A 13872-nucleotide genomic window follows, 5' to 3' on the forward strand; every position below is an offset into this window, starting at 1 on the left:
GAATGTATCACTGAGTTTGTCCCGTCACAATTTTATAAATTGATAATTCATCCGTATTATCGCGATTAACTCAAGAGGCAGAAGAGTGATGTAAAATAACCGAAATAGAAATTAATGCATTTGTGCTAGTGTAGGCGACGAAGTTAACTCTTTATAAATGATGTAATAGGTAGCCCTTGCACTCAAATACACTTATACCTTAGCAAAAAAAAAAAAAAAAATACAACTTATCGCTGATCTCTTACTACATTTGGAATACAGCCAAAAGCAATGTAAAGCAATGCAATTACATTGTGAATGTTTCACATCCTATAGTCTTTCTTTTTCTCGTAGCGGGGGCGGGGGTTCATTCATTACAAATATCTAGGAAAGGATTTTGCAGCAATCCGGGATATACTTAAATATCATAACATGCTGTGTAGCCAGGGTTCTTGGGTCCTAGCCTCTGATAATTATGAGTCTTTCTTTTTCGTTGTTTTTTCATCAATTTCCCTGAAGCATCATTCATTCTCTGTTGCCGTTGGCTATATGTAAAGGTTGACATAAAATTAGTAACATTCCAAAAGAAAACACAAGGATCTACTTTTCTCATAGCTCGCCAAACATGCACATTTCCATATTTTATGCTTTCAGCGCTATCATTATTCTTGGCAGGTAATGGAATTGAAGCAACTCTCACAACTAACATAAACTACATGTCACTCAGGCATGACAATTCTCGCGGACAAAGTGGATTTTTTTTTGTAATGGCACATGGTAGTGCAATAACTATCTTCTGGCCTCCTAGATTTAAATCCGTGCTTTTTATTCTAGTTGAGTGATTGACTCACAATTTTGCCATTGAAGGTTTGGGTTGTATTTGGGTTATACGTATTGTGATATTGGTGCGCTAGGAAAAAGCAATTCCAAAGGTTCGCACTGAACAGAAAATTGTGTGCTTTCCCTCTCTCTCTTCCAACTCCGTCCCTATCTCTCACCCCATGTTCCTACTATTAGAAACATATTTTCCGAAGAATATCCACATTGATAATAATATTCCCCAATTATTTTGATAGGGCATTTCTATTGCTCCAAACGAATTATCTCCGTACGAGGACTAGGGCCTCCCCGATGGTGCAGTCATAGAGTCGTCACCTTTTAATCAAGGGTTCACGGGTTCGATACCTGGTGGAGGCACATAGTGGTCCGGAACCCACTATAAACTGTAGGTCCAGTCCCAATTAGCCTTTCTGTGCACAAAGTGGACTTAAAAAACAACAATTCAATTCAATTCAATTGAATCATCTTATCAATATTTTTAAATCTGCATGGACCTGCTTAATTTAATAGATTATACATTTATATTCATTGCGGGCAGAAATGTTCGAGAAAGCAATGCATTTTTTTCCGGGAATGCACGAGACAATAATAATGTATATTTTATGGTATATACTATTTTATATTGCATTGATTCAATAGTATCCTTATTTCCTAAAGTAAGCATGAGTTTATTTGCACACACCTCGCAGGCCCTGCTTGACGTAAATCTCAGATGCAGTAACTTCACGGTTGTCTATTGCCACCATGCTTTGGCTTTAATTTGAACCCCGGTGGGTGCTTCGTTTGAGATCCTGCAGCAGTTTTACACGTATCTATGCCGTGAGCATGTCACTTGCAACGGAACCAATAAAATTAAACTTTCTGCACCGGAATGGGCATGAAACTACATTCACCAATGATAAGCTGTTTTCAAGAGGCATGTGCCATGTGCAGCATGTCCCTTTGGTCCGAATGTTCCTTTACGATATAATTTCATCATGTCTTACACTTCGGAATTTACAAGAGGGAAGATAGTCCCGCAAGTTCTTGTGCGGCGGATCTGGTGCACTACAGATTGCTACGACCCTTTGTGTGGACGATTCATGCATCAGGCATTGGATTCGGCGTTACGAGGAAGAAGGGGACCAAGGAATGAAGTCAAGACCCAACAAAGGCCAGCCGAGGAAGACAACCAGGGAAGAAGATGCAGGCATCATTGAGATGAGCGAGGGCAATCCCTTCATGGCTGCAACGAAGATTCACCAAGAGTTGAAACTGGAGTGCCATGCTGCAACAGTTTGGCACCGTCGAGCGGCAAAGAAAGAAGCAATGATGCATTTCCATCAGGAAGCACGGTTCAGTTTTGCTTTACAATATTTACCAGCTCCTCAAGAATTTTGGCAGAACGTAATTTTGAGCGACGAGAAAGTATTTTCGTCTGACGAAAATGGTCAGGTTTATGTTTGGAGGTGCAACAACACTCGCTATGGCCACGAGAACATTTCTACCCATGCTAGGAGTGGCAGGATATCCGTGGCGGTGTGGGGATAGATCAGTTCGCCTGGAGTAGATGGATTGGTAGAAGTGTCCTTGAGAATGAATTCGCAGGAATACGTCGCAGTGCTGGAAAACCACATGCTTCCCAGTGAGATTCCTCACGTGACTTTCGATCAAGACAACAACAGCGTCCATACATCGAAAGCGACATCACGTTGTCACAGTTCTAAATCAGCGGTGCTCAGGGGGAGGGGCATTATGGCACAGACTGTGATGGAAATTTGACTGAGTAAACAGGGCACAAGTTGAATTACGTCAATTGGCCATTGATGTTATACAAATAGTAATTTGTAGATTGCCAGGGGAATTGTTACGGGTAATAAGTAATATTGGTGGGGGGCGATATCCAACTCTTACATATTAGACCTTAGATTGATAGGGAAATTATGGTGGGAGATTAATGAAGTTGGTGGGATTTTCAGGTAGCGGGATTGATAATTATTTTGGGGGGCAGGGAATCCCAACTCTTGTGTATTACTATTATGTCTTAGATTGCTTTTTTTGAGGGAGCAATATCAACGGGAAGTCTAAAATTGGCATGGAAATTTTCTTGGGAAGATTGAGTATTAAATTTGAGGTGGAGGGGAGGGGAATGAAGTTTTGATAAAGTGTTATGTTTTAGATTGTGAAGGGATTTCTGAAGATTAAGAAATTGACAAAGATCTGAGCAGGACTCGAACCCGGAGCATTCAGTGTCTGGATCGTCAGTCCACCACTAACCGCGCTTGGCCGCAGAGCCGGTTCTCTTTGGTGGCCAAGCGCGTTATGTGGTCCACTTCCGATACCACGAAATTTCCGGGGTTCGAGCCAGGGCTTCAGTATTGGTATCATGGTATCAATTTAATCCAATCGCCACTCATCCTTATTAGCCGAAAGTGGCAGAAGAGTGACTTAACATAACAAAAGATACAAAAACAACTTTAACACTCTAGTAATTTCTGATCAATAGATGCGTATTGGCTTTGATTGTTGACACTTTAATGATAAGCTTACGATTATTATTGTTAATATGAATTTCCATCCATCAACAGAAGGACAAACCAATCGATAATAATTCATGTCGTTTTTTTGGTATTTGTTGTCCCTTCGGATCAGCTTTGAAACCTAAGGAAATGATTAGATGTTTGTCTGAAGTTAGTGACAATGGTTCTTTAATTTCCCGTCGCTCTTTCAGCCGGTGTGGGAACCACCTTTATGGCAGTGATCCTCTGTTCTTGGGCAAGAAATGATAACTTTACAAAGCCCCCTTTCCCGAAGCAGCCAGCATGGAAACAGGATTTTTTCAAAATAACCCTTCTGCTCTGTGAATGAACACCGGTTCTAACAGCGTTTCGACTTATTTGGATATTATCCATTGTTATTCTTTTGGATTGACCATATATTCTATCTATATCTTTCAAGACATTTCAAGAGATGACCTCTTCTCTCATCTTCAGGCAAACAATTTTTGCTATGTCTGTAGTGTGATTGGAACTATGACAGTCCGTGATTTTGCTCCAAATGTGGTCCGTGAAGCAACCAGTCTTAGATGCCCATTCGAAATCGACAGCTATAGAGCAAAATATGTTTGAAGTGAGTCTTATTGAATGAAATATAGCTCGATTCACCCTCACATTTGAATTTTTTTTCAGATAACTTGCGTGCACTTCGTATATAAGGCAACATGAGACTGAAAATTCACACTATTTGGCATGGCAAATAGACCTTATTCCAGCTTCGCTGAAACTTCGATGTATATAAAAAAATTGTCAGTCATTAAATTCAACGCCCTCTGCGTATGTGTTGTGATGGGTTACCATGTTCCAATTTTGTTTTAATTCCATTTCATGCTCAAAAAGGCTACCCGAAGTTTGACCTACAGTTGAAAGTGGGATCCGAACCATTAGGCAGTTGTGTCTCCACCAGGAATTGAACCTGGGACTCCGTGATTATAGGGGGTTGACGCGTTCATGGCTTTACAGTTTCGTGAATTCAAGGAAGCCAAGATGAGAAAAATGTGCAGAAAAGTCTTCTACACGGAACTAACTATGTGTGTGTATGTATGTAAAAAAACTTTCTAGCACATCCATTTTCCTACATTCATTTTATCATCATTATGTTGAATTTTGCACCAGTGATTTTTCACTACGTTCTAGGTCATGTCACTTTGAGTCGTAAAGCATTGTCTGTAATTCAGTTTTAGAAACGTTTGTAGCCTCTCGCCCAAGAATTTTTAAGGTGGGAGAAGGGAGCTTGGGCTCAACTTCTGGAAAAAATAGTGCGAGTTCAATTGAGAATACGAAAATGGAGCGGAATGATTATATTGCTACAATACGAGCTTCAGGAAAGTAAAGCATAAAATTGAATTCTGCCTCTGAGTGAGTCCATGATATTGTTTATGTTTGAAGGTAATATATTAAACATGACTATCAGCATAACCGAACGCATATAATGAGATGATTTATTAGTGTTACCAGGCTAAAGGTGTTGAGTGCAACCTGTTGCCTCTTTCATTACGGAATACCGCATTTAAAAATTGATCAGCTCTTATTGCGAGTAACCATTATAGGCTTAGACCAAATTCTGGCGTTTATATTTCAATTCACTTCCTCAACAAATCCTTTCTTGATTCACTAGATTTCAAGCGGAGTGTCATTCAGTTGTGTGTGAGTGTTCTTTTTGCAGAAGCAACAGCAGCTCGCTCGCACCCACAGTGCCCTGCCCACTCGACAAGATGGGTTGTCTGTGCAGTGCAGAACAGTGACAGTGTTGCCTCTCTATTCGATCTTTGTATTCTCTTTTGCGTGCCACTACACACACATTTCACACAATTCTTCCCACACAAGTAATGGAAAAGCAATCAGGCAACTGTTAAGTGGCTCTTTTCTAGATTTTGTATTAACACTTTCCACGGTCAAGATATGTTAACTTGGTTCTATTTCGTATTTCCACAATTTGGCTTCGTGCAGTAGGTGTTCATATTGCAAGCTTAAAAAAAACGTAGGCAGGTATTTTAACATTTTAATTTTCATCCGTTTCATGATTGTGTGAAAGAATATGGTGGAAAAATACACTACTTGAGACAATATCACTAATAATAATTGGCCGCCGCTGTGCCCGAGCGTTGTAAAACGTCGGCTTTTGATCTCGCTGCCGAAATTCCCGGGTTCGAGTCCCGGCCTGGGTATGATTGTTTATGAGTGTTCCTTCATGAATTTTATCATGCACTAATCCTCATCGTTGCGATTAACCAAAAGTAAAGTAAAAAAAGAAAGCTATAATAGTAATAATAATAATATGAATCTAGCCCCCCATGGTTTCTTTATGACTGTCCTTTTATCAATTTCATCGAGTCATCATTCATCCTCATTGTTGCGATTAGCCAATAAATGGTAGAGAAGCTGGGAAAAGTAAGATGTAAAATAATAACAGAATTTTCTCCGCAGAAGGAAAAATCAATGCTCCAGAAAACATGCAATACAGGAAAAGAGTGTCCTGTAATGTGAGTCTGTAAACCAAATGTAACTCACGAATATAGAAGTTTACGTGAAGGTTTCATCTTCTACGAAGGAATACAGGCTTGGATGGCGCAGTGTTAGCGTCGTCGCCTTGTAATCAAGGGGTCCCGGTGGAGGCACAAAGGGATTCGGATCCCACTTTAAACTGTAGGTCCAGTCCCGATTAGTCATACTGTGCATTGTGGACTTAAAACACCAAATCAACAACCAACCAACCAATACAGGGTTGGAAACACTACAGTTGTAGGTTTGGAAACACTGCTCCTCTCTGGAACTACTCTACCAGGCGAAACTAGATGATAAAATTCCGGGTTGCATAACCGTAAGGGAGGGCATTCTCTCGAATTCCTGTGTACCTTTGCACATGCACAGGGGTTACAACAAAAATATGAAATTGATTTAAAAATGGTCAAGCAACCAGTGCTGGACCATTTGGTATGGATTGACCCATGTATGAAGAAGTTGGTGTGTGATGTGACCCATGCTTTAAATTATATGAATTCATCACTAATTTGTAAATGCTAATTTTCTTTATGAGTATTATATTGCTCCTTTTACAGACGACTGGCTGAATATTTAACAGGTGAGTTTCGCCTTTTAAGAGACTTTCACATACCGGCCATTTCATCTGAGGAGAAAATGCACAATGTGAGTGCAGCTTTAGCTACACTTGAATTTGTGGGATGCAAAGTGGATCAGATATCATCAGATGCTATAGTAGAAGGAAATATCAGACTAACACTAGCACTTTTATGGGAAATCAAGAGTTGCAAGGTAATATAAAATGATAAACATGTTGTATTTTTATACTAACTATGTATATATATATACATCTTATTCTGTCTATTTCTCCTCACACTGATGATGCTATGAAATTAGCGAAAATTTTGAATTTTTCTACTGTCCGGTGAGTGTTTCCTTTTACCTTCTTTGATTTTGAAGAATTAAGCTTAGGACTGGACTTCATGTAATGATAGAGTACCCTGTAGGTGTTGATACGCCAAGGTACTAGCATGCACTAGCCAGTCATTTACGAGTTATAGCACTTCAATGTTTTGAAGATTTCCAAGCATGCCTCATGTGGCAAATATATTATACAACTGCCAATTGACCCAGTTGCCAGCCGATAGCCTATCAGTTTCACGTGCTGATGGTTTTGGGTTCAATTTACATTCAGCTACCCTTACTGAATTTTTATTAATTCGAACAACTGTTTATACATTTGTTTAATAATTAATTGAAGTAAATTTTAAATAAAATTATCTTTAATTTCTTTGTGGGGAAAATTCTCCTTTCCTAATGATTTTTTTAATTTTCTCATCATTTTACAAACATTTTCATATTAAATCATGCACATGGTATTTTTTACAAAATAATATGTACAGCGAAAGGTATACTTTTTCTTTTTTTAGAAAGTATTCAAGAAACAAGACAGAAGAATACTATTCACAAGCAGTGCTTTTATTTACAATTTTTTGTTCATGATCCAGAATGGTAATTATCAAAAACAAAATATTTCTCGACAATTCACACAGCTAATAAAGATGAATTTTCAAAATAAATATTTGCTTCAGTTAATGAAAAAGATAAAAGAATAAGGGGCAATCAAAAGGGAATCGAATGCAGAATTGTTGGCAAATGAAATTGATATTCTACCACCTGGCTACTTAGCAGTTAGACAATATCTTCGCCTAATAAGGCATGCATGGAAAACTTTGAAACTTTGAAGTGTGTATCAATATCTTTAGGGTACCTACCCTACCATTACTCAAAGTTCCATCCCAGACTCATTGTTCCACGCTGTACACCAGGGGCATATTCTGATAAAACATGGTTTACGACAACAGTTCATATTTATTGTTAATATATTAATTAGATAGATATAATAGAAATGAAACATCAATGCAAGCATGCAAATGAAACAAAAATAGAAGTCCAACAACTTCAAATTTTCTGGTAATTTCTATATAAGGGAAATCCGGGAGAGATGCCCCTGCTATGAAAGATGGACTGTGAAATTGTTCAGTGTAATAAAAAACATACATGAAAGGATGGGAAATTTATTCAATTTTACTGTTATAAAATTCTGAGTCTCAAAATATTAAATGTCTTAGTTTTAAAGGTAAAAATGAAACGCCTTTTTGATTGACCATTTCTGTCGAGTGTCCTGGTAAAATACCCCATCTTGTCAGGAGAGATGTCCCACTTTCCAGGAGAGGTGCCTCACCTATGAATTACGAGATTTAGATTACATTACAGAAATAATAAACTTATTATAAAATACAGGAGCACTTCACTTAAGTATTTTCTTATTCTAAGCTCTTCATTCTTCCCTACCACACTTGTTTGTACATGCTTCCATACATCATGGAATTAGGCACAATTTAAGGTTATGTTAGTGCCGACGCACCCAAAAATTTTTAAATCAATCAATCAATCAATCAATTAAGGTTATGTTAAAGGATCACTTTGCCCTGGGGTTCAGGGCAAAGTAATCCTTTGTAAAGTAAAGTAAAAAGTAAAGTGCTCCCCTGTGCATAGCACCACGCCATGAAGGTGTATAGGGGGTGTGGGGATAACGCCCCACACTTTCTTGATCCGGTCATGAGTGGGGGTGATGTGATCAGCATCACGCCCCTGACCGCCTTTACCCCCCAGGGTTACCCCCAGGTACCCATGTTATTTGACGCTGGGTGGGCGCCGGGGCTGCTTCCATCGTTAGAAAAGTTCCCGGATTTGAACCAGCCAGGGATCGAACCCGGGACCTTTAGCATGGTAGTCAGATGCGTTACCGACTGAGCCACCGTGGCCAGTGTAGTAATCCTTTGGCATAATATATTTCTTTTATAATTTTACATTGCAGTTTCATACCATAGCTTAGTCTGTAACAAAACAAACAAATTTATAAATAAAATATAAATTACAAATAACTTTACTTGTAGGCTATAAAGAATTTTCTAAATTATAAATGTGTCTATATTTAAGGAGAAGTATTACCATGTTTCTTAAAGCTTAACCAATACTCTTCCATAATACATTTTAAGCAGTTTATTTAGTCAGCAATATAATAAACAGAGTGAAATCACTTAAACTGCTTACCTTAGATCAGAAGTTCCAAAAAGTGAGTTTTTGTTCAGTTCATATTAACCCATCCCTATTAATATTCTGTTGTTTGATCTTGGACATTCACAAGTAGTGAGTTTTATTATTTGCTGAGATACATTAAGTATCACAACCAAAATGCAATCAACTTATGGCCAAACTTTATGAAATTTTATTGGCAATTTTTGTATAACAGCCCTATTCTTGTAGAACAATGTCTTCAGAATTGAATCTTTCAATTGAAATTTGCTCATTCAGGAGTCCCTTTTTCTTATTTGTTGCGATTGCTTGAATCATAATTTGCACTTCAGGTTATTAATGCAACTTTAAAAATTATCAGAGATATGTGGCTTTGTTGTGCACTTTAGTAGCAACACAGATTATTTCAATGCATTGTTAGTATGCTGTCATTTATTGAGAATACAACCTGTATCTTATATAGGCTACTACATTTACTTTGTTGTATGCATAAGCTGCATAGAACATTTCCATCTGGTTGTGTGTAAGTTCCTTATATAGATGAGTGTAAAGGTAAACTTAGAGCCAAATTGACAATGTTTGGCCTCTGTAAAAAATAAATAGGAGATTTATAAGGGGCATGGGCTTGTATGTATCACCATACATAAGAATGAGATACATTGATTATTCAATAAATAATTTCTGTAAACAAGGGCACCCGCAGAATTTTTTCTCAGGGTGGGAAGAGTAAGATTTCACATCTTGGTCTTCAATCATAAAATGTAATATTTTACCATTTATACTTACTACTCTCTAGCATTCTTAAACCCAAAGGTTTATGGCTTGAACACAGCAACACAAGCTTTCCATCTGCCCGTATCCTGGGCAAGATCAATCCATTCCCCCCTTTTCCATCCATACCAATTTCATTCAGGTTCATCTCCATGCCCATCTTCATCTTGGCGTTCCAATAGGTCTCTTACCCTCAGGCAGTAGCAGCTTCTGCTTATTCGCATGTGCACACCCAAATAAATCTGCAATGCAATTATTTTTAATTAAACTTATTCACTGAACACTATCTCCTTCAAAACATCAAACGTTCTGAAGCCCAGTTGCCCCATCAGCTTTGATTTACCAGTGTCTGCCGCTGAGATATGTTTGCTTCGCACACAAGTTGCCCTATGCTGGTTTGCCGCACATAAGAAATGAGAAGGGATTCATTCTTCTAAATCGCAGTATTATGGGCTAAACTTGCACTGCTACTACTGTGTTCACAATATAGCAGTGTTGCAATCCCATTCCATTGAAAATTATGTGGCGGCATAGAGGCAGCACACACATCACCATAAATCGAGTGATTTTTTTTTTTTGGAAAAGGGACATTTCTATGGTATCCTCGCCCACTCTGTTCTGAGCTTGACAGGGGAAAGAAAGAAGAGAGGAGGGAGGGGAGGACAACTGAATGCGAAAAGCGTGCTTTAAACAATGTCTTGCATTGCCCTTGCTTGGCCAAAATAAACTGTCCTTGTGGCGCTGTAGTCGAAATATCCATCTGCTCAGGCAGGGTGGGGGGGACGTGAATCAGTCAGCTCTTTCCATTGAGTGGCAAAATTGTTACACTATCAAAAGTTCATTCCTCTTTCATTGCAAAGTAAACATGATGGAAGGGGAAATTGTACATAGCGAAAGCAAATACGTAATTTTTTAACGTTGTTGAATATTTGGATGGAAGTTAGCTGCTGGTACAAAGCATGCAGTGACTGCAGTAATAAGGCAGATAAGGTGGAAGGGAAAGACACATTATGAAGTACGAAGAACGGTAGTGTGGACTGAGTATATACTGTCATTTTCTTTAATATTTTTTATTTATCCTCTTGATTTCCCTTGAATATATTGATTTGGTTAGTTGTTTGTTAGAAATAAACAACTGCTAGATAGATTACAACTGATTTTCTGCATGTGGTCGTTGGATCGGCTACCTCATTTGCATTTTCACCCAGGCGAGATGGAATTTTGGCTCTCTTTACTTTCCACATTCCTCTAATATAAATCATGACCATGTTATAAATTTTCGGTTTTAATGACGAAAAATAATAGCCTTATTTGAAAACTACTATAATGCTGTTAAAGAACACGTTTATTGTAGGTACCATATGTGTTTATTTAATACCAACATAATGACATCATAACAATGATAATCTCTGAGCTTAGTTGATTTTGCAATATACTTATTAAGTTTTTCAGCAGTAGCTTCAATTAATTCTTGTCAACAATAAATCCAACGTTTTTTTAAAACAGCCGGGCCCTTAGGCCGAGTGGTTAGCACATCGTGCTGCGATGCCAAGGGTTCTGGGTTTAAATCCCACTCGGGCTTGGTTGTTCGTGAATGTCCATTCATCAATTTTGTCATTTCATCACTCATCCCCATCTTCACAAATTAGCCAAGAGCACAAAACGCAATGTAAAATAAACAAAATCAATCAATCAATCGATCGTTTTAAAACAAATAGCCATGCAGATGGTGGAGGCACATAGTGGTTCGGGCCCATCTTTAAATTGTAGATCGTCTGTCTCTATTTGCTTTTCTGTGCTTAAAGTGGACTTAAAAATAAACTTACGCTTAGGATTTGTCTCTAATTAAGAAGGATGGCCCGGTTTGGCACCTTGGTTAGTCACCCAAACCTGCTTGTTTCAGGTATGCAAATGTAATTATTCTTGTTCACATTTATCAGTGGAGCAAGGTGGGAAGTTTTTACTAATTCTTTTGCAAATCGATAATAATATTGAATATTGTAGATCGGTATTTCTAACTTGATAGTGATTTTGTCAGGTTATCAAATGTTGAACTATCTAGGGGAAGGTTGCCGAAATTGGACCATTGCCTTTGTTTTTGCATATAGACGAGTATTTAAAACATGTGAGTTGGCACTACTGCTTGGCGACAGTACCGTGTGCAAATGACTCAGCGGTCAGTCAACTAGATACGTTCAATGAAGTAGGAGTGCTGTTATTGTGTTTCCATTGTTCGTGTTGCAATTATTGTGCTTTGGATCTTAAGCTGTTGTGTAGGGTAGGGGTAAGTAACCAAATATCCTGTAGTATATTATACTATTATTCCATTCATTAACCACTAACTACATGTCTTAAAACTAAGGTTTAGTTGCATATGTTCGTGTAGCATCATATTTTTATTTATGGGGAATAGTTGCATAAGTTGGACCACCACGTGTTTCTTAAATTGGACTGGTCCATTTTTAGAGACGTTAGGCAAGGAAAGATGATTTTTGTTAAATTTCGATTGGAAGTAATTGGAGGACTGTCCTTCATTAGGTTCCCAAAATGTCGAAAAGAGGCACGTATGGGAAATGGAACAAATATGATTTGCAGATGGCTATGGCTGGTTACAGAAATGGTGACTATGGACTCATTGAGTGTGCCCGCATATATGGAGTGTCAAAGACTACAATAAGGAGACATGCTGACAGTAAAAATACATTTTCGAATTCAATAAAGTGCTTTGGTAGGCAAGCAACCTTTACTGCAGAAGTTGAAAAAAATTCTCGCCGACCACATTCTGTTATTTGAGGAAGGGTTTTGTGGCTTTAAAAATATTTAACTTATGTAAATAGCTGCTTGTTTCAACAAAAATATGTTAATACATAAGTAAAGAACAGTGCATACAAATATTAAAAATTTCCTTTAAAAATTGTGCATTTCTTTATATACGAGGGGCATGTAAAAAAGAAGGGCCCATTGGTTATTACAAAGAATAAAATCAAGCGAGAAAATTTTATTTTGATGGTATACAAGTACATACCCTGGCTATTTTTCTACATAGTCACCATGACGCTCCAAGCATTTTTGGTACCATGGAATAACTTTACTTAGATCCTCTGCATAGAAATCTGCCACCTGGGATCTCAGCCACTCCCGAACTGATGTCTTGAGAACTTCAATATCCTCGAAACATTGTGAAGCAAGCCACTTTTTGAGGTGAAGGAACAGAAAGTAATCACTTGGGGCAAGGTCGAGACTGTATGGTGAGTGATTAAAACGTTCTCATCTGAATTTTTTAATTGTCGCAACATTACAGTCAGCTGTGTGTGGGCCGGCATTGTCATGAATAAGCAGAATTCCAGACTGTAACATTCCTCTTTGCCAGTTTTGGATGGCACATCGCAGATTAGGCAGTGTTTGGCAATACACATCTGCTGTGATGGTTCATCCCAGTTCCAGGTATTCCACGAGGATTACACCTTTTTCGTCCCAGAACATGGTTGCCATGATTTTGCAATGTGATGGTGTTTGCTTGAATTTCTTTGGATTTGGTGAACTGGAGTGACACCATTTCATGGATTGCTGCTTCAACTCACCAGTGACGTACGATATCCAGGTTTCGTCTTCAGTCACTCTGTGAGAAAACAAGTTATCCCCACCCTTCTCCCAGCAGGCCAAAAATCACATGCTGATTTCATTCTGTCATCTTTGTGAGTGTTTGTCAACATTTTTGGCATCCACCTAGCACACAGTTTGCGATAACCCAGATTGTCCGTTACAATTCCGTTTCAATGTTTTATCAGACACTTCAGGAAACTGCTTGCCTAGATCAGTAATGTTGAAACAGCAATTGGATCGCAGTTTCTCATTAACGCGTTGCATAAGGTCGTCCGTCTGAACACTAGGCCATCATCATGAATATTTGAACATCCTTCCCGAAAAACACGGTACTATTGTCTTACCTTCCCTTCACTCATTACTGTTGGACCATAAATGGCACACAATTCCCGATGAATGTCAGCTGTACTCAGTCCTTTTACGTTGAGAAATCTAATCACCAACCTCACCTTGCATTTGGCAGGATTTTCTGTTGCAGCAGCCATTTCAACTTCCTGCTACTCGCACATACACACCTCAACACTGAGAAATATACCTCTGTTGCAGGCACAGAATACTAAAACAT

General features: G+C 38.4%; 1 protein-coding gene across 2 annotated transcripts in view; it reads left to right on the top strand.

Annotated features, from left to right (window-relative positions):
* LOC145984454 (uncharacterized) overlaps nt 1-13872 on the top strand; it is a 92516-nt gene that overhangs the window by 39489 nt on the left and 39155 nt on the right. For both annotated transcript variants that reach the window (XM_083118114.1, XM_083118115.1), the window contains exon 4: nt 6413-6626. In XM_083118114.1, the coding sequence (XP_082974240.1) occupies nt 6413-6626 (214 nt within the window). The remainder of the gene's footprint in view (nt 1-6412; nt 6627-13872) is intronic.

This window comes from Lepisma saccharinum, chromosome 2 (assembly GCF_977018435.1).
Source record: "Lepisma saccharinum chromosome 2, izLepSacc3.1, whole genome shotgun sequence".
In the NCBI taxonomy this organism is placed as follows: domain Eukaryota; kingdom Metazoa; phylum Arthropoda; class Insecta; order Zygentoma; family Lepismatidae; genus Lepisma; species Lepisma saccharinum.